Genomic DNA, 27,306 nt, shown 5'->3' with positions numbered 1-27,306 from the left:
AGACAAGGACCATGGTCAAGGGACTGGTAAAATAAATATATAAAATAGATAACCAACAAGGACCCACTGTATAGCACAAGGAACTATGCTCAATATTTTGTAATAACCTATAAGGGAAAAGAATCTGAAGAAGAATATATATATATATATGTATGAATCACTTTGCTGTAGACCTGATTTAAAACACAACGTTTGAAATCAACTATACTTCAATAAAAAATAAAATTTAATTTAAATTAAAATTTAAAAAGACAAAACCAAGAAGTGAGTATAAGAGAGAAACAAAAAAGCTACCAAATTCACTCCTCTCAACCCCACAAGAGACTGGCAGTAGAAATAAGTTTACCTTCTTACAAAATTAACTTTACAATCAACAGTACACAGTGGATCAGGGCAAGATGGTTTTTTAAAACTCAAGAAGAAAATGGGCTTCTACTTTGAAAAAAAAAATTAAAAAGTAAAAGGAAAACAATAAACCTTCTTGAAAGCTATTGGGAATAAAAAGAGATAATGGAAAACCCTGAGACTTAATTAGGTGTGAAGGAAGTCTGGTAATAGATGAAACTGCAAAGGCAGACTTTTAATTAATTACTTATCTCTAGAGCCCTGTTTTCAGAGAGTGAACAATGAATAAGACAATAAAAAAGACCAGAACAAGGAGGGAAAATAGTGAATATCTGCAGAAAGATTTCTTAAGTCTGGACAGGGTAATATTTCATTTGTTCAGCATTTTTAAGGAAGAAAATATTTCATATAGAGAAAAATTCAAATAGCTAAAGTGTTTCTCTTCAAGATTCCTAACATCTTTCATAATTTTATTAAAGCTCAGTAAAATAGAACACTTGTTCTCCACCTTATTAAATGGAGAGTGCTAAGTTTTAACATTTCTTTGCTGCACCAGGGTCTTTACAATGAGCAACAAATATTTCTCAGTGCCAGGCGGAAAATTCCTGGGCGGGGGAGTCAGGCTCTATGCTAAGCTGCCTAAAACTGCTGCCTGCTTTAGGCTGTTGCCATTTGGAGTGTCTCATCCGTTCCCATAAATTACATATCAGTTCAAGGGTCAACATCTCTACTGATGTAGAGATACCTGCAACGGTAGTTCTATCTACCTTCATTTCCAATTTTCTGCCATTAATTACAGATCTGGGAAACCAAAAAAAAGAAAAAAGCCAGTTTTTAGATTTGTTTCCAAAGTAAAAATGGACATGCTATGAAAGACCTTGGGAAATATTTTTAATGACAGAGTGACCATCTATTTGGTTGTTCATCTTTTCTGTATTTTTACTTTTTAATTATTGGTTGTGTTCTGAATAATTTGGGTGGTAACCTCTAGATAAGTGAGCAGCTGACTTATATTGAAATGACTGAACTAAAATAGAAATAGCACAGGAAAAGTGATAATTTTGCTATAGTGGAAAGAGCATGGAGCTTTACCAAAACTGGGTTCAAGTCCCAGCTCTGCCTCTAATAAGCAGTGTGAACATTCATACCCACTATAGACAGGTATTCTGAAGACTAAAAAAAAATAAAGTGCCTACCCCTATACTTGGCACATGTAGAACTCATACAGGTGAGCTATATTATTTTAAAATCATGGAACATGTATGGAAATTTCGATGTGCATCTAATATGCTCAAGAGGGATTATGAAAAACCCAAAATTCAATCCATAAGAAAAAAAATTTTTTTTAACTTATTTTAGGTAAAATAGAGCTAATTAGGTTTTTGGAATTTTAAAACTGGAAGAGACTGGCAATCCTACAGTCCTGCCTCTCCCTCTCCATCCTAAAGATGAGGAAATTTGACTTGGCCAAAGTCACAGAGATGATTAGAAAGAAGAGGCAGGATTGGAACACAGATTTTCTAGTGTCTAATCTCCAAGGCTCTCAAGCAAATACAAATTAATCTAGAACAGAAGTTGGCAAATTTTTTCTCTCAAGGGCCACAGAGTAAATTTTTTAGGCTTTGCAATGAATACAATCTCTATTTCAATTGTTTATGCCATTGTGGAGCAAAAGTAGTCATAGATAATATGTAAATGAAAGGGCATGGATGTGTTTCAATAAAACTTTATTTACAAAACAGGCTGCAGGTTGTATCTGGTTCAGGGGTTGTAGTTTGCTGATCCTAATCTAGAACAAACTGACAGACTCTTTAGATAAAGGAAAATGATAGGTGTAATTTCAAATCAACAAATGTATTCATACAGTAAAAAACTGGATGACAATAAGAGAACTCAGAAAGTTGATTTCTTATATATATATATATGCATACATATGCTGCTATTGTGAATAATATTTTAAAATGATGTTTGATAAGAATCAATCCTGGCCTTAAGACCATTATAATTCTTAAGCAGTTATTGGGATAATGCAAGAAAGAAACTAAGAAAATAGGAGGACTTTCGAAGAGTGGGGATTTTAAATGATCTTGGCTAAATAAGATCCATGAAGACAGCAAAACAGTAGTAAATGTTAAATGATATAGTTTATTTCAGTTATAATATCTAAAACATAAAACACGAGGGGAAAAAAAGCAAAGTTTTCTAACCTGCAGAAATTAATAAATATTACCATCAAATTCTACTGATTACTACAAACTGAAAACACATCACCATTTCACCAAGGGAACATCCTTAATATCAGAGTCAAGATGATGATCATGGAAATAGGAATAATTTACCAGAAATAAGAATCAAAGAGTATGATCATGGACATAGGAATAATCTACTAGAAACAAGAACACACCTAAAGTATATCCAGCCTTGTGTCAGGACCGCCTGGTGATACTGGTTCCATGACATAATCTTCATAATATTCTATAGACACACAAAGGGAGATCTCATGGAAGAAGGTGCCCAAATGCCTTTTCTGCTCCATTAAGAGCTAGTGCAAAAAAAAAAAAAAAAAAATGCAATAAAAGGCAGGGGCCAATTTCCTATTGTTAGAAAGTATGACAGATTGGAATAGGTTTGCCAAGGAATATTGTTCAAACTTCCTCAAGGGAGCCTTTGAGAGTAGTTTAAACTCTGCATCTGTTTGGCATAAGGTATCCTCCCTGAAGTGAAAGGAAAGAAGTAGAAGAATTTTTTTCAACATCTGAATTTTAAGGAAGCTATTCAAATTGTCATTTGACATACTCAGTTGAACTAAATGTAGTACTCTGTTTTCCCTACTGTTTATGCTGCTCCCTAGTAGTAAACTGGTTGTTTAGAAAGCACATCTACCCTTGGAGGCGCCAAAGAATAACCCAATGATATACGATGAAAATGAGGTTCATTACAGCGTGCCAACTTGCTCCCAACATCTGTTCAGTTTATACAATGACTCATTTGGAGTATTCAGTGCTTAGTGCAAACAACTGTGATCTTCCAATTTTTGATTTGTCCTTGGACTTTCACATACCTAGACTTTAGTTTCACTGCATGATTTTGGAAGAAGAAAGGCATATGAAGTTGCATCAATAAACAAGAGAAATGACTTGAAAATATGAAAGTTTTTTTCTTTCATCCAATGTGTTTTAATTATTTGCTTTTGTTAAATCAACTCTTTAAACAATGACACATAACAGTTGTATAAGCAACTCTATAAAATAACAAACATGGTTGTATATGTACACAACTTCTGCAACTCAAAAGTTCTGAGTCAATAGGGTTATATTAGCCAAAAAGCATTTAAACACCTTTGTTTTCTATCAGAAACACAATTAGAGTCATTGCCTGGGTATCTTAGTCCAGTGTCATTTCCTTTTTGATCCAACTCCACGTTAGATCACAGAGAACAGTATTTTTCATATATATATATGTGTATATATATGAATGTATATATAGTTCTTTTACTACTTATAAATTATAATTATCATAAACTATAATTAATGATTTATAAATTGCAATCAGTTATAGCTAAATACAGCTATGAGAAAAGTTTCAGTTTTCCAACCTAGATAATAGGCATTTATTTCTGTGCATCAGCTTAAAAAAAGATGGCTTCAATTATCACACAAGAATGCTAATGCTTTACAAATATTACTAAAAAGTAAATGAAAATAAGGCCACTTTTAAATGTTAACTGAAAGGATAATGTGTTGGAAAAAATAGAGAATATATTCTCTACAATAGCTCTGATGTTACAAAGAAAATTCCTGTAGAAATAATATTACAAGCATCACAACTAAAGCAAATTTTCAAAAAAAATTAAATTCACCAAGTCCAAAAAGATGCTTGCCTTTGAAAAAGAAGACAAACTGTGATTAGTTTCCTTAATAATGCTTTTGTATTGAAACTCAAAAATCTCAGAACCATGGATTTTTCTCATTTATTTTCAATTGTAATGTCCTTCAGGGTTTTTCACAGCAACAACAATGGCTCTAATAGACAACTCAGGCATGCAAAACCGGTACATATTCAATTTTACCAGTTGGTAAAAAATGTTTTTTCTCACCCACAGCTTTGACCAGGTCACTCCACCCCACCATTGGCCTCATTATTGTTCTCCTTATCAAGTGTAGACTCCCAATTCTCCACTTCAAAGGCCCCCTCCAGTTTTCCCAGCTTTCATTTCCTCTCTAACCAGTCTGTATTCTTCCAGCAGAGAAATCCTTCATTCAGCCCTTTCTTTCACTGGCCCCAACCCTTCATCCACACTATCTCTCATGCTTCCAAGCAGGCTCAGATCACTTTCCACAACCTACTTCTTTCCTTCAAATCAGATCTAAAACTTGTGAGGTTAAATGGCCAACTGCTTTTATTTCCTTGTTTATATTTTGTAATCTAATGGCATTTGCCCTGTACAAAAAATATTGGGACCAGGAGCCCAATGACAGATTTCTCCAGTATTTTAGTCATTCACGTTCAATCTATGAGACCCATATGAGGCATGACACAGAATAAAAAATAAAGCATCTGCATGACATTTAAATATAGGAGTAAAAAGACACCCCTATTACATTTTGTGACTGCTGGTTATAGGAGTTTCAGTTGATATTGTTTGGGGAACCATGCCAGGACCTGGGAAGGCTAAGTACCAGATATGAGAGGAACAAAGATACAGACAGCCCTGTACACAACACAAAAGTGATAAACTGGCAATGAACGTTGGAGGAGGAACAGAGACAGCACAGGGGAGGGAGAACAGGGCTGCAAATGAGCACAATATCCCAAGTAGGAACAAAAATAGACCAGAGTTCAGCCAGCCAGGCAGAATGACCTTTGGGCATCTGACTTGGCACCAAATACTAAGATGGACACACAACATTAGTGACATGAACCACTATCTCATCAGACTTAGCTTCTGAAAGTCCATTCCCCTTTCTGTAATATATGCTGCTATCAGTTTGTTTATTTTGTTGCTCATAATACTAATCTTAACGAGACTCCCAGCTGCAATGTAAAAGCCTGGAATAATTCCATGCCCTTTAGTTACTTTCTTCATTGCTAAAAGCATCTTCATTCATTCCTTCATTCAAAAACATACTCAGAATCATGGTTATTTTTCAAGAAATATCCTGAAATGATGAGCCTCAGTATCCTTATCTTACAGATAAGGATAACAGTATATATCCACTATATTGCATAGAAAATTAAATGAAAAAAAAAAAAGAAACTTAAATGAGACTTAGTAACTGGCACCCAGCATGCATGCAGTAAGTTAGTTATTATTATTTTTGGTGATGCTATTGTTATTACTATATCTATTGTTTTTAATAGATGACAGTTGTCACTGTAACCCAACTTGAGCTGTAAACCAATAAAATCTAATTTTTAAAGCAAACATGTTTATTTACACACATTTCCTATTTTCCTATAGAATATAATGCATCATGCTTTTTATACAAACAATTTCCCAGAGTCCCAGTGTGACTTCATTCCAATTTTCCTGAGGCTAGTAGGGCACCAACCTGTTTCATAATCAACTGGGGGAAAGATAAGAGCAAGGAAAGAGAAGAACTAAAGCAGAAGATTTAACATTCCTTAGTCTGTGTTACAGTTAAAAGATGAGTTGGGTCATTTCTCACAACTCATTTGGATCTCAGAGGAGGACAGATGACATCAAAACTGATTTTGAAATTTGCCCTTTAAATGTCCTGAAGACTGTCCCCTTTCTGTGTCCTTCCTCTGTACTTCACATTCACCCTTCATAAGCTCATACACCTTCTTTGATTTCAGCCCAACACATGCACCAGTAGCTCCCAAGCTCTTGTTCCCCCAGCTCAAACCTCTCTCCTGGTACCCTCCACCCAATGACATAACCAGGAAATTCACAAGTCCAAATGGTTCTTTCTCCCAAACTATTCTGTTCCCTGTAGCCTCTACTTTGACAAATGGTACAACCACTGAGGCAGGAGACAGATGGGCCCCAGGCTGAGCAGCTGGATTTTGTGCCTGTGGACAAATAATCCAGGATAAAGAGAAGGAGGAGCTGAGCCCCACCCAGATAAAAGACAGAGACTACATATTTCTCATTCTCAAGGTCAAGAAGACCTTCCCAACTATACATGCACAGAAAGGTTCCTTGGAGGTCAAAAGAGAAGTGATGTCAACCTACCCATAAGCATCTTCACTAGACTCCATCTTGGCTAAGCGATGTGTGCAGACAAACGGGAGGACCTCAAGATACACCAAATATGAACTCAGAACCAGGTAAAGCAAGATAATTGATCAAAGAAAACCCAAAAGAAATGGCCCATATATAGTGATTCAAACTACCACAAGACTGGAACTTTCTCTCCGAACCAGCCTGTGTGTGACTATTCACACGTACCCTTTTTCCTCCTAATAAACACTTTACTTGTTTCATTACTTTCCATTTCTTTGTGGAAAGTCATTTTCTGCAAAGCAGTATGGGCCAGGGCCCTGTAACTGGCCACTGGTCTAGTGGCTAGGATTTAGCACTCTCACTGCTGCAGCCTGATTTCAATCTCTGGTCGGGAACTGAGACCACCACCATCTTCTACCTGTTCCCAACCAAACATTTGCTTATTATCATTCCTTCTGCCTTTTTTGCTCCCCAGTGGATCACAAATCTCCAATGTATGAGTCCTTCAGCACAAGCACTTTGTCTGCCTTGTTTAGTCCTGAATCCCCAGTGCCAGAAACAATCCCGACACACAGTAGACACGCCAAGCCCCTTTGCTGCACGCATGAATGGCACATAGGTGATGTTCCATAACTGCTGAAAGAAGGCCTGAGTGCATGTCTTTTAAGCTGAGTTCCCAGAAAACAGAAGGAACATAAAAATAATTCCCCTTTACCTAAATTTTTCTAGTAATTTGCTCTCCTAAACAGGCTATTACATCATATGAAACACTTGGTTTTCTATCAGAACAACAAGATAAATGTTTTGTTACAACGTTCAAATGTTAATCCCCTGGCTGTTGAGTTTTGCAATTAAGCAAGAAACCTTCCAGTCTTCAGATTGTATCCTATAAAAATCTGTAAAAATCCTCTATTCAAAAGTTACTCTTAGCAGAAGGTCTTCTGAAATTGGGGAAATTGGAAACAGCTTAGCCACTCCAAGGAATAGTATTTCATAAAATCCTATGGTGTAAAAAGCCAGGTCCTGTGGGGCCACTGGCTGGGAATATGAAGCAATTTCAGAAAACATTAACTCTTTCAGACCTTCCATATGCTACTGAGTGGACAGAGCAACTGCCAAAGACTCTCAAGATTTTTGAATGATGAACTTTATACCTCATCCAGAACATTCTGTTTTTCACATTTGATTTGATTTTAGTGGACCAGGGTCCTATATACAGCTGTTGCTTTCTTGATAGAAAGTATGTTGTCTTGCATCTTACTTCATATTGAGTCTCCAGTCAAATAAACTTGCAAGGCTTTGTCTCATAAAAATAGCAAAAATGTGCTACAGATAACAGAAATAAATAAAAGGTCAGTGCATTCATGTCTGCCTCTGTATTTGACTGGCAGAATAAAAGACTTCATGAAACAAAAATATTTTGAGGCTCTTTTATTTTTATCACTCCTATTCTATACTGGGCAGATCTGAGCATTGTGTTTTCTTCAATTAGAAGACTACAAGCAGGCACTTATTTTCAGTGCAGAGTCTTAGCCTGAATTAAGCCACGCATTTCTGACATCTTGTTGAAGGAGCCTGAGAACAAAACTCTCAACTTCTCCTTAGAGTTCAGAGTTTTAGGTCAATAGCAGCAGTTATAAATTGAACAGCCACAAGATCACTGCAGATGGTGATTGCAGCAATGAAATTAAAAGACGCTTACTCCTTGGAAGGAAAGTTATGACCAACCTAGACAGCATATTAAAAAGCAGAGACATTACTTTGCCAAAAAAGGTCCATCTAGTCAAGGCTGTGGTTTTTCCAGTAGTCATGTATAGATGTGAGAGTTGGAGTATAAAGAAAGCTGAGCGCCGAAGAATTGATGCTTTTGAACTGTGGTTCTGGAGAAGACTCTTGAGAGCCCCTTGGACCGCAAGGAGATCCAACCAGTCCATCCTAAAGGAGATCAGTCCTGGGTGTTCATTGGAAGAACTGATGTTGAAGCTGAAACTCCAATACTTTGGCCACCTGATGTGAAGAGCTGACTCATTGGAAAAGACCCTGATGCTGGGAAAGATGGAGGGCAGGAGGAGAAGGGGACGACAGAGGATGAGATGGCTGGATGGCATCACCGACTCGATGGACATGGGTTTGGGTGGACTCAGGGAGTTGGTGATGGACAGGGAGGCCTGGTAGGCTGCAGTTCATGGGGTCGCAAAGAGTTGGACACGACTGAGCGACTGAACTGAACTGAACTTTTGTTCTGTGTTGAGGTTTATTCAAAAGGCCAACCATGAGAAATAAAAAGAAAAGTAGAAACATTCCCATGGAGAATACAAGAGAGAGAAGCTGATGGGGTACGTACAGGTATCCATTGCGTATCTAATCATAAAGTATTTGCTTAAGATATGCAATTGTGTGTTTTCTATAGACACATGTACATATACACAGAAATGTCCCTACACAACATGTACTTTCTTTATAAAATAAACCCTTTCCTTCTTTTGTGGGCCTAATGTGAGAGGTCTAATCTTTATTCTAAGTACCTGAAAGGAGTGGTTTTTAAATGTTATTAAGTTAGATGCACATAGAAATCCTCTTTTCTTCTCTTAAAATGAGTGCACTGTGTTTTATAACAGGGCCATTCTAGGTCTTTGAACTCTTAACAGGCCCAGATCAAAACAGGTTCAAACATCAGCTCTGTCAAGTCCTGCCTCTGTTATTTTGAGCAAGTTATTTAACCTCTCTAAGCATCAGCTCTCTCACCTACAAAATGGGCAGTGTCTCAGCCAGTTCAAGTCGCCATAACAATCTGCAAACTAGGTTGCTTAGACAAAAAACATTTATTTTTCACGATTCTGGAAGCTTAAGATTAGGGTGCCATCAGGATTAGATTCCTGGTGAGGGCCCATCTGATAGTTATGTTCTCACACGGCCTTCCTTGGCGTGTACTCATGAAGAGAGCAAGTTCTGGGCTCTTTTCTTAAAAAGGATACTTTTGCTTCTCTTCAGGGTTTGCTACATTTCTCTGCTGCTGCTGCTGCTGCTAAGTCGCTTCAGTCGTGTCTGACTCTGTGAGACCCCATAGACGGCAGCCCACCAGGCTCCCCCATCCCTGGGATTCTCCAGGCAAGAACACTGGAGTGGGTTGCCATTTCCTTCTCCAATGCATGAAAGTGAAAAGTGAAAATGAAGCCGTTCAGTCGTGTCTGACTCTCCGCGACCTCATGGACTGCAGCCTACTAGCCTCCTCCATTGATGGGATTTTCCAAGCAGGAGTGGGTTGCCACTGCCTTCTCCGAAAAGGTATTATTAAGACTCTCTTATTTAGATTGGAAAGTCTGACCACTATATCTTTGGGGATTTTTTTTTCTTGTTTAATTTCATGACTGCCTTGACCATATTCAGTCAAGAGAAGCTTGACTTAAAAGTAATTGATCATCCCTTCTACAAGTCTCTCTCAAAATGCCATTTCCATAGATTAGCCCCACCAGCCTCTAACTATTCCACCTTCACAATTACTCAGCACTTTTCTGTGCTTGATACGTGCAGAGAATACATGTGCTAACTTAAGTTGTGTCTGACTTTTTGTGACCCTATGGACCATAGCCCCCCAGGCTCCTCTGTCCATGGGATTCTCCAGGCAAGAATACTGGAGTGGGTTGCATGCCCTCCTTCAGGGGATCTTCCCAACCCCAGGAATGGAACCCGTGTCTCTTACATCTCCTGCATTGACAGTTGGGTTCTTTACCACTATTGCCACCTGGGAAGCCCTCTGTGTTTGATACTTATCACATATCACTAATGTTATCACTTCCACATATACTAATGTTATCACTTCCACATATACTAATGTTGTCACCTGTACATGTGCACATTCTTTTCTGTCACTTGTGATTCATATCTACACTATATGTGTCTGTTTCCAACTTCAGATTACCACTGAAGAATTAGAACCAGGATAGTAGCCAGGCCTGTATGATTCTACAACAGCCATCTTCTAAGTGTGGCAGGTCCTTCCCTAGGGGTAAGCAAAGACTTTCCAAGGGCACATACAGGCAGATTTTTAAGGGAATCAGTTTCCATGTCCTTAATTTCCCTCTCTACTACAGTTGCCTTTACTTGAGGCCACATGCAAGGATGAAATCATCAGCTTTTCTTTTCTCACCTCCCCTTTCAGAATCTCCGGTGAATGACTTGAAACAAATAAAAACACATCTCTTAACCATTCCAAGCCTGTGGTGGTATATAATCCTAAAGTGTGAAACCTCTGGAGTTCCAAACAGTAGACAATACAAACTACCTTCCCTTTAGCTGTCTTGCATCCTCACCCCTCAAATGTCACAGAATACATTGTTCTTAAGGAAAACCTCTTGATGGGCAAAGCTAAAAGAGCACAGAGAAGAAGCACTGAAGGCAAGAGTGCTTATTTCCTTCAGACAGCAAATTTGTGTCAAAGCCTTGAGTTTTGTCTGTCTGTCTACCTAAATATGTATCTTAAAATTAGAGATAGAACGTGAGATTCTGAGCCTCTAGCTCCAGTTAAGATGGAATAAGAATATTCCAACTCATTACCCCTCTGATTATAACTGAATATTGTCAACAAAACACATCAAGTAAGTTATCTTTGGTATCTGAAAAGGAAGGAATAATAGGCAGATTGAAAAGGGAACTTGACTTAAAATAGAGTAATACAAATATTGAGTCATTACATTGTACACTTGAAACTAATATAATGCTATATGCTATATATACTTCAATTTAAAAAAAGACTAATAATGAAGTTTATTTTCTAGTGTTTTTCTTTTTCCACCCATATTTTGCAACACAGAATCAGGGTAGTAAAATTATGAACTATGTAGCAGGCATGGTCAAGAGAAACTCTCTCCCTGGTCAGAGAAATGGGAGGGAGGGTCCCTGCCAAACAAAGAGAAGGGGAAATCCCAGAGGTGTCTTTTCTCTTGACCCTCCTTTGGAGGGAGGTCCCAGTAATAAAGCAGCATGCCTGCAACAGGGGAGGCAGCGACAGCCTAGGTTGTGTATTTGCCCAGAGGTGGATATGACATTGAATGGATGATGAAACTACAGCCTTTTAAACAAAAAACAGGAGGAAGGGTCCCTGGGAGTTAGGGAGTTTCCAGGAGGCCACAGAGGAGGAAGCTGTGTATGAAATCCTGAGCATATTCCCGAGGAATGCATCCGTAAAAATGGTTTGAACTATAATACCAAAAGTTTTGAGAAGTAAACTGCAATGTAGGCATGGCCCAGGTACCAGACTGGTCGACAGGAGGCATACATGTGGGAAGGATCCAAGAGGTACAACAAAGTCTTTGAAAACTAAACTGACATTGGAACCAAAGCCCACAGAAGATATAACAGAACTTATGACCTGAACCCCAGTGGGTCAGGTGACTATGAAACAACAAAACACAAACAGAAACCAACATCTTTCAGAGAATTTTAACAGGGCCTAGAATCTCATAATGTACTCAAAATGCCGACTTGATAATCCAAAATCCGCTGACAGACCAGAAAGCAGAACATTCTCAGTACCCTCATTGAAAACATAAACACCAACCCTCAAATGACGTAGATGTTGGAATTACTCGACGAAGCCTTTAAAACAGCTATTATACACATGCTCCATGAAGTAATGGTCAACAGGTTTGAAATGAGTGGAAGGACAGAAGTTCTCAGTAGAGAAATAACAACTTCAAGAAAGAATCAAGTAGAAATTTTAGAACTAGAAAATACAATAACTAAGTTCCTTTTTTTTTAAGAGCCACAGAATGGCAGAACAGAGATGACAACGGAAAGAGCCAGTGAACTTGAACTCAGATTAATAGATTATCCAACCTGCATGAGAGAGAAGAAAGACTGAGAAAAAAAAAAAGAGCATAAGTTTAGGGACCAGTTGGGTACTATAAAAAGATTTAACACTGATGTCATTAAAATCCAAGAAGGAAGTGAGAAACATTTGTACAGAAAATTGAAAAATAAATGACTATAACTTCCTAAATCTAGTGAAAGATATAAATTTAGACTTTAGAATCACAGCAGCCCCCTAATATTAGGTTGGCCAAAAAGTTCTTTTCCATCAACCTGATAGAATAAATTCAAGGAAAATCATATTTAGGCACAAAATAATCAACCAAGTAGGATTTATCCTCAGAAGCAATGCTAGTTCAACATCCAAAAAATTTTAAAAATGTAATCACCTGATTACCAAACTAAAGAAAAACCAAATGATCAAAATAACAGACTCAGAAAAAAAGCATTTGATAAAATTCAATACCTTTCATAATAAAAACTCTTAGGAACCAAGAATAGAGTTTAAGGATTCAAATGATTATGTCAGCCCTTCCATGAGTACTCTACCTTTCTCAAAGTCGGCTGGGACATATAACAGAAGTGATTATCATATCATATACACAATTCATGTCCACATTCAAAAGTAGGGAAATTATACAGGTAGAGTGAGTACTCCAGGGTAATGGAGAGTATCTTATAATTCTGTTTACCATAACAACCAATGAAAAATAAGAGATCAATATCAAAAACAATACCTTTTACAACAGCTCTAAAAGAATCCAGTGAAATATGTGCAAAATCTATATAATGAAAATGTTGATAACAGAGTCAAGGAAGACCTAATAAATGGTAAGATAAACCAAGGTTATGATTTAAAAGATTCAATATGTTTAAGATATCAAATTGACATCTTTCTAAATTGATCGATAGCTTTAACACAATTCCAATCAAATCACTGCAGGGTTTTTTGACAAGCTGATTCGAAAATTTATACAGAAAGGCAAGACACTAGAACCTAAAAATAAATTTTGAACAAGAACACAGTTGAAAAATTCACACCACCAAGATATTATACACGTATTATACACGTATTATTATACACTTATTATAAAGCTATAATAATCAAGATAGCATGGTTTTAGATAGATACTGAATGGAACCTAGTAGAGTCAAGAAAGAGACCCACATGAATATGGTTAATTAACATAACAAAGGTACAAAAGCAATGTAATGAGGAAAGGAATAGTCTTTTCAACAAGTGCCCCTAGAAAAATTGGAGATCAATTTGCAAAAAGAAAATACCACTTGACCTGTACTTCACACTTTATGCAAAATTTAACTCACCATATTTCATAATAAAATGAAAAGTATAAAAATCTCAGGAGAAATTATAAGAGAAAATCTTCATGCACATATGTAAGGCAAAGAGTTCTTTGATACAAATGCATGTAACATACAAAAAAGATTGATAAATTAGACTTAATTGAAATAAAAAATGTCTGCTCAGTGAAAGACAATGAGAAGAGAATGAAAAGACAGGTGTAGGCTGGGAGAAAATATTTCCAAATCACATAATCAATAAAAGATTTGCCACCGAGAATATACAGAGAACTCTCAAAACTCAACAATAAGAAATACAACCTAAGGGGAAAAAAAAAACGAGCAAAGGAAATGAATGGGCACTTCACCAAAGAAGATGTACCAATGGGAAATCAGCATGTTAAAGATGCTCATTCACTAGTCATTAAATAATTGCAAATTAAAACCACAATGAGATACCTCTCCATACCTATTAGAATAGCTAACAGAAGCAATACAAATCAACCAGACAATACCAAGCACTGGTGAGATTATGGAGCAACTGGAATTCACATACATTATTGGTGAGAAAGCAAAACAAAACAGCCAGTCTAGAAAACAGTTTGGCAATTCCTATATAATAAAACACTTATCAATCTAGGTGTTTGTCCTGGAGGAATTTGCTAAAAAAAATTTAAGTAAATGGCTGGCAATAATATTCATAATCACTAAAAGTTGGAACTAAAAAATGTCCTTTAGGCCGTAGCTGGGAATCTTGCAGAGGAGGCAGCTAAGAGGACATGTCAACTCAGGGGCGCTGAGTCCTAGGGGCCACGCAGGATGAGGTTTGGGAAAACTTGCTTGAGCTTGGGGTACAGGCATGCATTAAAAATAAATGTCCTACAACAAGTAAGTCATCAAACATAGAAATTAAATACTAATAGTAAAAATAATACTAATAGTGGATACAAGTAACAATAGGAATTAATCTTAAAGGTATCATTGTAAGTGAAAGTTTAGTCTCAAAAGATACTGTAATTCTATTTATATGACACCCTGGAAAAGTATGGCTGAAAGTCTGAAGAGCAGATCAATGGGGTTGGAATGTGGGTTTGACTACAAAGGATAACGTGAGTACACATTTTGGGTGATAGAACTATTGTGTATCCTGATGTGTTAATGGTTATATGAATCTATGCATGTGTTAAAATTCACAGAATTGTACACAAGAAAAAACTGAATTTTATTGTGTAAATTAAGAAGTAAAGTAAGATACTTTACATGGGCACATATACTAACACACTAATATAAACTAAAAAACAGCTTATTTCTGTCATTGAAAGTCATTCTAATTTGGCCAATTAGTTTGACAGTGAAGTTTCGCTTTACCAGTTAGGTAAATTCTATGTAAATTGAATGAACCAAATAAACAGTTTCAAAGTTTTGATGCATATATTTAATGCATATGATAGCATATAAAGCTTTTCATCAAAATTATTGTATTATCAAAGATAAATTGAAATTAACAATATTTCAGTTTCCCAATTCTTTCTCAGTATATGGAGTTAAACAAAGTGATCTAACTGAAAGATGTTAGACAAATAAAATAAATAGATGTTTGATAAATCCTGGTAAAATTATCAGAAATTGAGACCATTAAGACTCTAATGACAGGATAATAAATTCATGGGCAAGTAAGGTGTTTTCCAATTCTTACTTTCAAAAATAGGAGAAGAATCAAACCAAGACTCTAATAATTTTAATGGCAGATTATTACTATGTGACTTTTGATGTTAACCTGGAAAGTTGTTCAAATAATTGAAGACCATTATTATGGTAAACTCCTTTTATTTCCATGTACTAAATTATATGAATAAATCTTTAAGTCATTACAATCCAGAAGACAAAAAATGTAGAAATGGAATTGATGCCATACCCTGTTCCATTCTACACAAACCAGTTTTAAAAGAAATCATCCAGTCTAACACAATGAGAGATGAATTTCCAAGAAATGTCACATTTAAGCTTAGTAATTCTTTATAAACACATAATAGACTTAAGTCACAATTAACACAGTAAGTTTATAAAAATGCTAACACTCAGTCTCATAAGTGAGAAAAGTTTTTTATAAGTTAATAATTTCCACTCTCATATATGGCTTTTTTCTAGGGGGATAAAAATAATTATAAGCATTAAAAAGAATACACCAGAATGAAATTATGTGAGCAAAGGGAAATAGAAGTGTGAAAAGAGAAGCTATGCAATATTTGTCCAATGTTAAAAGAAGAGCTTGCAAATTTTGAATGGCTGTGAGTGCCAAGTCACTATGGTATTTAAATTCCATTGAACACATTTAAAAGAGTAACAGTTTCATTTTTAAAATGTCGATTATTATATCCTTTAGATTGTACTCTGTCAACTGCTTACATTCATGATTTAAAGTTTTTAAATATTAATTTAGAATTGTGAAAGGGGTATATAATTTTTCAAAATCCTTTAGGGTCCCACAAGCAAAAATATTTGGAAGACCATAGCTCTGAATACGTTACATACACGGCCTCCTCAATGTGAATTTAGCTCATTTTGTTTAAATGTGCACAGAGGTTTAGACACCAAATAAACGTATGGATTGAGCAAATGAAATGGAGATGGCAATTACTTCTCAATTGCTGAGCTCAATGGGATTGAAGTTATGAAGATCGTGATGCTATTTGGCATAATGAAGTCACAATTTCAGAAGAAATTCAGACTTTGATGAGATGATTCTGAATCATGCATTAGTTTCAGTGGGTGGCCCAGAGTGTGGAGTTCAAACTTTAGGATGTCTGAATTATCAGGAAATTGCCACATTCCTGGAGCTCAATTTCAAGGAGAACTGACAGAGTGTAAGGAGTTATGTCCATCAAAAGGACAGAGGTAGCATCCAGTCTTGGGAATTTTTAGAGACAAATATGAAACAGAATTAAGCTAATATTTTTATTGTGTGAAAAATAAACCTAGCAATTTTATTCAGCTTCCTGGTTCTATAAAGATGTATCTGCTGTGATTAAATTGATCACCTTAGAAAGCTGGAGATAGAATAAAAATAGATCATGCTTTGAATTGTTCAGATGTGAATTACCAGCATTCTTGTTAGAGTGGTCAGGCTGCTTATTGATCAAAATAAAATAGACTTAGAGCTATGAATTTATAATTACATATATTAAAAAATCAAACTTTTGCTTTGTTGATAAACATTTCTGCATTTTATTGCCATCTGTAAGACCACAAACGTGGATTTCTTATAGCAAGAGGCAATACTGAACAAAAAATGGATGCCCTTGGTCTCCAGCCACTGAACAAAATAATATTCTGTAAGATGCACAGGGATCAACCCATGATATTGGGTTTCTGAGTTATCAACTTCCAAGCCATGCAATTAACTTGAAAATAGAGGAAGAATGAATGAATGCAGGTGAGGAAAGGACATCTCTCTATTTATGTTTCAGGAACCACTGTGCCACCTCAAGCAAAGCAATATCTGGCAGAGAATAGACACTTAATCTCAAATGATCTATAAACAAGAATTACTGAGCCCAAAGAGAAGAGCTAGTACTTAGGCTCAACAAGAAATCTGTTTTATTTGGCACTGCTTCTATAGCTGGCATGGGAAGGAGGGAAGTCAAAACAAGACTGGCTCTCACAGAAAACAGAGGAAATCCACAAGCTGAGCATTCCTCATGGTTCACAGATGGAAAGAGATTGTTAGGGACTTTAAATGATTTTAAAAACCTGCAAGTTTCAATTCACAGCCAAATGAAATTCAACTACTGGACAAGCTGACTGTGTAGTTTATTAAGAGCTCTTCCAAATCTTTATCTCTATCACTGCCCAAATAACCACAACAATAACAATAGCTGTTATTCCTATGGCTTCTCTTCCTTCCCTTATCTGTGATCACTCTCCCTAACATGTTCTATGTTGCATCCCTACAGACAGGTGCTTTAAAGAACTGAGAAGATATCTCTAGGAGAAGAGCATTGCAGGCAGAGGAGTTGGAGCCTTAAGAGCAAAAAGGCAAGTATTCAGAGAAAAATCAGAGAGGTGACAGGGGCCAGATCATGAAGGGCAGGATGTTTGTGCTGTACAACTCTGGGAGGCACTGTTTATCTTGAATTCTGTGTGACTGGTGCCCCCTTGGAGTCATGCGATACAATGATACCGATGGAGTGCCCTGAAGGTTGTAGGGATACTGACCTTTATTTTGAGGGAGATGGGAAAATTTGGAGAGGAGAGATGTAAATGTTTAAATGATCCCTTTTGCTTCTGTATGAAGAACAACCTGCTGGGGCTAGCAAGGATGCTAATAAGGAGGTGGGAGGATAATCCAAGCAGGAACTGAAATGACCAGAGCCAGGGGAGGTCATGGAGATGGTGAGCACTGGTTGGATTATGTGTATATTTTGACAGTAGAGACAGTACGATTTCTGAAAGATCAGATACGGTATGGAAGAGAAAGAGAAAAGTCAAGGATGATACAAGGTTTTTGGCTGAAACAACTAGAAGAATTAAGTTGTTATTTACTAACATGAGGAGGGTTTGGAGGAGAGTGGGGGTGGGGGCAATACTAGATCAGGGTAGTATGTAGGACCTACTATGCTTAACACATTTTGTAGACACTTGAGTAGAAATAACTAGAAAGCTGAAAGCAGTGTGTGTGTGTGTGTGTGTGGTGTGAGTGTATAGCATGAGCATACATATGCATGCAAGCCCAGAGTTTAGAGGATGTGTGGGTTTGAGATCCATGCTGGTAGATGTCAGTGCCTGGTGGTATTTCAAGCCATGAGCCTGAATTAGATCATCAAAAAGAGGAGTGATCCAAGAAATGAGCCCTGGGGCACTCCAGTGTTTAAAGGTGAGAGAAATGAGGAGAAAATATCAAAGGAGGCTGAAAATAGATGGCCAGAGTAGAAAGAAATTCTGTTGGTGGTTCATAGATAAAGAATCTGCCTACAGTGTAGGAGACTTGCAGGAAACATGAGTTCAAATTCTGGGCTGGGAAGATCCCTTGGAGGAGGAAATGGCAATCTACTCCAGTATTCTTGCCTGGAAAATCCTATGGACAGAGGATCCTGGTGGCCTACAGTCCATGGGGTCACAAGGAGTCAGACGCAACTGAATATGCACACAGACCAAAAGTAGAAAGAAAACCTACCTGGAAGCGTAGAGGGTTTATCTTGGAGGAAGAGAGTGATTTAGTGTGTCAAAAGTTGCAGGAGGTCAAGTCAGGGGAAGACTGAGAACTTCCCATAGAATTCAGCAACATGGATGGCAATTTCTGGAGACCTAGGGGAAAGTAGCTTTGCTTGAGAGGCTGGAGCAAAGACTTTGGAATACAAGTTGGAAGCCTGGGGGAGTGGAATAAAATTGGGGATGAAGTACAGATTTGAGTCATCAGTACTTATGAGGCTATGAGCAACTATCAGGTTTCCTAGACAAAATGAATAGAATATTGAGGAAAGAGGGTTGAGACCAGAGTTCTGTGGAATATCAATATTTCAGGAGCCAGGAAAGGAGGCGAGACTGGAGTGTGGCCAGAGTATGGGAAGCAGACCAAAACAGAGCAGTATTCTAGAAACAAAGGCAAAGAGAGTGCCACAGATGAAGGAGAAATAACCAGAGACAAAGGCCTTCTTCCACTGAAGGGTGCAGCCAGGTTTCAGACTTCCTCCTCCACAATCCCATGTCTCTGCTCTTACAGGACATAGTACTTATAAGCTGTAGTAGATCCTTATAAGCTTCAAAGGCTAAAGGAAGGAAGGGTATCCCCCAGCTCCTCACCCCTCTACTGGGGTAATTCAGAGCCATATTGTATAGATCATACACTATTTCCCAGATTTTACCATGACATTAAGTTCCAGTTGACCACGATGGTAGCTGGATTCAGAATTTACCTTTACTGACCACCTTCCATCCCTTGAACCACCTTCCCACTCCTCCACTGGTGCATGCCTCTCCCAAACATAGGATTTGTGCTCAAATCCTTGTCTTAGGCTCTGCCTTTGTACTCATCTGTCTAGCTCTCCATTGGCTTATGAGCACTTTAAAAACTCTGCATGCCAGTACTTCCCTGGTCCAGTGGCTAAGATTACATGCTCCCAGTGCAGGGGCCTGGGTTGGATTTCTGGTCAGGGAACTAGATCTCACCTGCTGCAACTAAAGAGATCCCATGAGGGGCAACTAAGACCTGATGCAGCCAAATAAATAAGTTTTTTTAAAAATTCTGAATTCCATCTTTCCTTTCCAGTTCCTGACTGACTATATGGTCCATAGAACATGCTTCTAAGTGTCTGTTATACTGAAGTGTTTACATTTTCATAGTGCATTATGGATTCCAAACTTCTTTCAAATACATTATTTTATTTTGTCCATAAAACCATTCTACCACCCAGGTATTATTCCTACTGTAAAATAAAATTGAGGAAAGAGAAGTAAAAAGGGTTTATGCAACTTGCTTCAAGACCACCCTGGTTGTTTTTAAATAAAACAACCAGGGCTTGAAAACAAGTCTGCAGATTTAGGTTTGGTGCCCTTAAAAGAAGCAATAAATGTCAAACAAAGAAAATGCTTTTATAATTTAAAGTGTCAATAATTTAAAATTATAAATGTTGCAAAATTTGAGGTTCTAGGAAAATCTCATTATATATGACTATTCATTGTAATGAAAAGTGTGTGGCTAATTTTGGTAATTCTACTCATCTACCTCTGGCAAAATATTGACACTACCTCAAAGAAAGAGTAATTTTCCCAAATGAATTCACAACACAAAAGGAGAAAGGGGGTATTATGTTTTACTAAGATCTTGAGACAATAAAATAATATATTGGAGCTAACATACTGAAGTGGTTTATCTCAGCAACCAAAGCTAAGAAAGCAAATGAGATATTCGGAAAAGGAAGAGGAAAATGAAAGAATAAATAGCTGAAGTTCTTTCATGGCAGCAGAGATCTATTTCTAAACTACTTTCCATACACAATTTCAGACAAGGTAGAGCAAAGGACTAGTCAGGAAGCTCAGAATGATTGATGGACCTTGACCTTTAAGCCCTCTGAGTTCTCACAACTCAACTATGGAAACACACACTAATGTTTATTTTAAAAACCTCTGAGAATAGTTTCCACAGCATTATCACGTTAGCACATTATTTACTTTATGGGACCAGGCATTGATATAAGATAGAAAGGGTAAGACAACTGAGTATCCTTCAATATGAGAATAAAATATCTTCAGAGTTATGACTGATTTAAAAGATGCTATGACAAGATGAATTAAATTTACAGAGCTGTGCATTGGGAAAAGCAGCTGTTACAAGTTGTGAGTTTTGGCTCAACTCAGTCTAAAAAGCCATTTGAAAGCTCTTGTGAGAAGGAGGCTATAACAGAGGGGAGCATTCAAAGATTAATAATCAAATCCCAGGACAGTCCCAGGATGAAAACAGAACTGGGGGGCTGATTTAAAATAATCTTGGGATAATCTTCCTGAACCTCAGTTTCCTAATTTATAAAATGAAGATGATAATACCTCAGAGATTTACTCTGGAAGCCAAGTGAGCTAACAGCTGCGAAAGCACTTTGGAAAGGAGAATGGGGTTCACAAGGTAAAAGTGAGGTTGCTGTTTTCTTGGGCAAACGACTTGATGAGTTGGAAGGAGAAAACTAAGATGGGAGTCAACTTTTAATCATCATTTGTCTCTCGGGCTAAATAGACACCTGACGCCCAACACAGGTCCGCAGTGCTGAATGCCTACCCAGTACACCCCCTTGCTTCCTCTGTGTCAAGTGAGACCCTTCATTTTTCAAATATTCAGAACTCCTTTATGTCATTGACTCCACTTCTATTCCATTGACATTTAACCTGTATTCTTCTATAGTTTCTGTCTGTCAGCATGTTATATGGAGTTACTAATGTTCTTTTTACATTGTTTCTCACATTCTCATATATAGATCTACCAGATTAGGCTTAACACTCCTTAAAGTATTAACTATTACTCCTTAAAGGTAGGGAGTATGAGAAGTATTATTATTATTATTACTAGAAAGTACCTTGCAAAACATCACACCCAACCCAGAGGCTCTCAAAAAGAGCACTGCTGGCATTTGGGACCAAACAGCTTGTGTGGGTAGCTGCCCTATGCCCTGCAGGGTGTTTTACAGTATAGTGGGTCTCTACCTGTGAAATGCCAGTAGCAACTCTTTCTGTGCCCAGAGTTGTGACAACCAAATTATCTCTAGATGTTGCCAAATGTTCCCAGGTGGAAGGGTTGCAAAATTATCTCTGGTTGAGAACTATTACCCTAGGTGGATATAAACCAATATTATGGTTACTGTAATTACTTTTATATTTTCATATTACCTGCAATAATACTCAGAACTGAATACTCAATGAATATTTACTAAATAAGTGAAAAAAATGAGAAAAGGACTTCACGAGTTATATTCATAACTGGTCTTAGAGCACAAACCCTTATACGATTAAGGGAATATTATATAATTCATATTTTTCTACCTGGCATACAATATTCTTAGTACATGAACATTTTTAAGTAATTATGTGCGTGTGCACTAGAAATTATATTCTCATGCATACATAAATATCACAGCTAACAGTGGTTCTTTCCTAGCACATGCCCTATGAATATATCTATGATGGCTAGCATCCTATTTATCTATCAAGCATGAGATGGAAAAATTACTTTAGATTCCAGGAAAATACTGCATCAAACATCGATTATCAGACTCATTTTCAGAGAATTAACTTACATGGAAAAAAAAGAGTACAGTAAAGAATTCTAAAACGGCTGACAAGAGGATCTCAGATGAGTATACTTAGGACATTTCTGTTCTCTTAAAACATAAGTTTCTTTAATATATCTTCCCAGATCTTTTCCAAAATCATCAATCTTTTCCAAGACGGAAAGATTTGTACTATCTTCTGATATTTGAGGAACATATGTGAAGCGGCATTTCACCTAGAGCTATTAAAGGATATTGGTATTACTGTGATTTTAAAAACTGATACTTTAGGACCATCATGTTATGGAACATGGATGATTTTTGATTTTAAAATTTTCTCAATGGATTCTTAAATCCTATATCAACAGGCTACTTTTTCCAAATGACAACTAATAAAGTGTTCTTATTAAAATGGGAGAAATGTAGCTGAAAAAGAATTAAAAGGGCTTCTTTTTCATGTACACTCACTCATCATTCTGGTAGTTTATTGCTATGTACAACTTTTGGGAGGGAATCCTAATTTAGCAGTAGACCTCTACCGTACAATGTGTTAAAAAGAAATAAACAAACCCTTGCTTTTGGCTTGGATAAGTAACTTGTGACAGGTCAATGTCCCTCCCATCAAGTAAAACTGGAAAAGCCAAGTATCTGGTAAGTAACTATAAGGACAATGGATTGGATGGCTTAGTGCTAAGCATCAATATTTTAGAAAAAGAACTCAAAACTCCAGGCAACTGTTCTGGAAGCCAAAGGGCCCTCCTAGTAATTTAGAAAGAGGCTCTCACATACTGTAGCATGAGAATCTGGAAAACTGAGAATCGGAAAAGATTAACAATATAGGCCTATCAAAATTAAGACTTTCTATTCCATAATAGACACTAACAGAAGAAAGGAAAGGTAAACCAGTCAGTGGGTGATCTTTACAATGCATATATCCAACAGATAGCTTCTATACAGAATGCATGCAGAGCTACAAATCAGGAACAGACAGACTACCCAATCAAAAAATGGGCAAAATACTTGAAGACAGCCACTTCACAAAAAAGGATATTTAAATAACCAAAATAGCTTGAAAATTCAACCCCAATCATTAGGAAAATGCAACTTAAAACCACAAAGAAATACCACAACACTACCATCAGAATTGCTCAAATGAAAACAACTGGCAATACCAAGTGCTGGGGAGAATTTGGAGCAAGTGCAACTTCCATAGGTAGGAGGAATATAATGTCCATAACCACTTTAAAAACTGTTGTGCTGAACAAATCCATAGCCATGTTCCATCAAAGACATGTACAAGAATAGTCATAACATAACCATTCACAGTAGCTAGAAACAACTCGCATGTTTGTCAGTAGTAGAGTAGAAAAATATATTGTGGTATAAAACATTATTGTTTAGTCGCTGTCATGTCTGACTGCTTGCAACCCCATGGACTGCAGCCCACCAGGCTCCTCTGTCCATGAGATTTCCTAGGCAAGCATACTGGAGTGGTTTGCCGTTTTCTTCTCTCAGGGATCTTTCCAACTCAGGGATTGAACTTGCATCCCCTGCACAGGCAGGCATGGGCAGGTGAATTTTTTACCACTGAGCCACCAGAGAAGTCCATAAAATATATTAGGATACCATAAAAAATGAGAATGAATGAACCAGAAGAAGATGAAAATACAGTGAATCTCTAAAATATAATGTTGAGCAAATGGAGTGAGACAAAAAAGGCATGCATACTGTACGATTGATACCACTGATACCAAGTTCAGAAGTTGGCAAAATTACCTGAGGTGATAGAAGTCCATATAGAGGTCTCTTTTGGGAGGGTCAGATCACTGGGAGGGAGGTTGGGTTTCTGGGTTGCTGTTACTATTCTATTTCTTGATCTGGGTGCTGGTTACATGAGTTTGGTCACTTTGTTAAAGATTTATTGTACTATATGCATTATTTGTGTATTTCCTAGCATGAACTTCAATACAAAACTTTTTAAAAATGCAACAAAATGCAGACACCTACATTGCTTTTCGTTTTCCTGCTGTGGTGAGAAGCAAATCCTGCTGACATTGCTGTTTTCACTTTGGTTTCTAAACTGTGAACATTTGAGGAAATCGGGCCAGGAGGCATTCACCATTCCCAGGACTGACTCACAGCCCTGTTTTGCAGACTCACAGAAGGATCTACAAGGCAGGAGTCCATGACTAGAAGAAAAGAGAAAGGTGGAAATTAATGTTTTTACAGACTGTTTCTCAAAATAATAATTAAACTAAAGAAAAGGCCACCCATGCTACAATAATACCTTAATTTATATTTACTATCATCAACAACTTCAATTGTCAACAACAACCTTCAACCCTGTAACAAGCATTTTAGCCACCTCACTGTCATGATTCTAGAGGGAATAAGCTAGTTCCATAACAGATGACCTAACTCTCTCTTGTAGAAGGATTTATCCAAAATGATTTTTTTTGAGATTTCTTGTGTTAAGTAAACCTGTCAACCAAAACAAAAAAAAAGCTCTACTTACTGCCATAAGGAGTAAATTAACATGAAAATGAATGTCCCCAAAATGAAAAGGTAGAAGTAGATCACAAAATAGGTTAATCTCATTTCTTTATCAACCCTCTGAGAAATTCAAAGTATCTCTGAGAGGCAGACAGAGAGAAAGCTGTTCCTTAACATTTACTGTCTCCCTAGAAAAGAAAATATTACACAAACAAATGGCAACTCTGAAACCTTGTACAGTAATTTATCTTTTCATTTCTATGCTCTCTTCTGCAAAATAGCAAAACACAAACAACTGCCCACTAGCAGTAAGGTAACGATGCCTCGGAGTTTGTCTTTATTCATCTGACATGCAATCAAACAGTGCTGGACCCGAGGCCCTGTGTCTGGGAACTGGGACACTACAATGTCAAGGTCATGGACTTGTTCTCCTGCAGATCCAGGCAGCTTTTTCTACTTTGCAGCTATGGACTGCACCGCTCACCCTAGCTGGTCATCTGGCAAAGGCATCTCAAATGATTTTTAAGAAAACCAGGCAAGAAAATGTACATGTCAGTTAAAACAAAGCACACACTTCAAAAATGTAGGGTCAATAAGAAATTTCAGAATCATACAGTATCAGATCTGTAAGAAATCTTAATCAACACCTCATTCAAATCCTTCATTTGAGGGAAATCTAGGGAGATTCTGAGACACACAGCTTCGTAACAGAGGAAGCGGGAAGAGAATCCAGATTTTTAACATTCAGCCCATGCCCTATCTACCATCCCATATCATTTATTCTCACATAAGGACCTAATAATTAGGCTTTAAGAACTCCTTGACCCAACAAACACATTTATAATGCCCCACTCATTCATCTGTAGATCACTGGAACATAAAGGGATGTGCCAGCCACTGAGGTGAAACAGAAAGGATCAAGTCTATGAAAGAATCTTGAGGGTGAGACCTTGTTATATATAAAAATGTGGGAAAAGAGTACTCAGCAATTACATTTAGATACAAATACTTTTGTCCTTCTTCTCAGAAACTTGTCTTAAAATTAAGTAACTTTTAGAATCCTAATATTCACATAACTGTATTAATATGTATCCAAATTTGTTAGTGAAGATGTTAGAAGAAATTTTGCATTTGAAAGAATTAGCTTTAGACATAAAATATGAATTAGTGCAAGCAAGTATCTCAGTGGAAAGGAGACACCTGATTGCCATTTAGGAAATAAATTAGATATTCATAGAACTGAAAATTCTGCTTAAATAATATTTTTGAAAAGATTTTCTTTCCTAGATCTTATTCCAGAGACCTTACATACTTTCTCAAATAAAACCGAGAAACGTGGTTGAGGAATATGGGGAACACGGTTGAGGTATGTGGAAAACACAGAATTCCTATGCAATTGCTTCTACTTTGCTAGGCCCTAAGTGCTACATACACATTAACTCATTTCTCACTACAGTACTACACCAGCGATACCATTACTGTCATCTCTACTATACAAATAAAGAAACTGAAGCACAGAAAATATATGAGATTCTTCCAAGATCACTGAGTTAGTGAGTGTCCCAGCCAGCATTCAAACCCAGGCCAACCAAGTCAAGGACTATTAACTACTCTATTACAAATGAGTCCTTACTTTAGGAATGTATGTTCCGAAAGCATAACTCAAGGTTATGCACTTTCCCAGTGAACCAACCATATACATAGTGGTTGGGTTCTTCCTTCACTCTACAAACTTCTACTTAACCTCAAATCAATCAGTATTTGCCAGAGGGGCTAAGAAACACTAGGAAAGGGTGAAGGCTTTTCTCTTTCTTTCCCAAGTGTAAGAGCCCACAATAAAGCTACACAACAAGCTTGGCTTGGTTTCAGCATTCTTCCTTTGCTTGGAGTCCCTGACCTGTGTCCCAGTGTCCTGACACCATCCTGCCCACCCCACTCCAGCACCCCACCAGGAAAGTCACCTCCACCAGAGCATCATTGTTTTTAGTCACTCAGTTGTGTCCGATTCTTTGTGACCCCAAGGACTGTAGCCCACCACGCTCCTCTGTCCATGGGATTCTACAGACAAGAAAACTGGAGTGGGTTGCCATTTTCTCCTCCAGGGTATTTTTCCCAAATTAGGAATCAAAGTCATGTCTCCAGCTTGGCAGGTGGATTCTTTACCACTAGCACCACCTCAGAAGCCATACTTGCTGCTAAACATTTTTCTCCTTCCTACCACCAAAGCTACGTTCCCCAAGTGAGCTGATTGAAATGAGATTTTCAAAGAAGAAAAAAAGATGAAAATAATATGAGTAGTAGATAATAATAGATGGACACTTTACCCTCCAGAGGTTTTTGGCATCATTAGAAGATTGCTTGCTGGACCAAAGGAATCTCTGATAGAATTCCAGGTGCCACTTACAGAGGGAAAAGTCA

At 37.3% G+C, this 27,306-nt stretch overlaps 1 protein-coding gene and 1 long non-coding RNA gene across 4 annotated transcripts in view; one reads left to right on the top strand and one right to left on the bottom strand.

The window, feature by feature from the left end:
- Window positions 1-27,306, bottom strand: part of CORIN (corin, serine peptidase) — a 285,216-nt gene that overhangs the window by 140,978 nt on the left and 116,932 nt on the right. For all 3 annotated transcript variants that reach the window (XM_081590643.1, XM_081590651.1, XM_081590633.1), the window contains exon 5: window positions 24,403-24,584. In XM_081590643.1, the coding sequence (XP_081446769.1) occupies window positions 24,403-24,584 (182 nt within the window). The remainder of the gene's footprint in view (window positions 1-24,402; window positions 24,585-27,306) is intronic.
- Window positions 9,517-26,745, top strand: LOC145545819 (uncharacterized). The gene is made up of 3 exons (XR_014082229.1): window positions 9,517-9,820; window positions 17,599-17,680; window positions 24,350-26,745. It is a non-coding gene; the product is annotated as an uncharacterized LOC145545819 (long non-coding RNA).

Source organism: Giraffa tippelskirchi, chromosome 1 (assembly GCF_054371585.1).
Source record: "Giraffa tippelskirchi isolate mGirTip1 chromosome 1, T2T-mGirTip1v1.2.pri, whole genome shotgun sequence".
Taxonomy (NCBI): Eukaryota; Metazoa; Chordata; class Mammalia; order Artiodactyla; family Giraffidae; genus Giraffa; species Giraffa tippelskirchi.
Note: the sequence above shows the minus strand (reverse complement) of the source record. Positions and strands in the feature narration are given on the sequence as shown.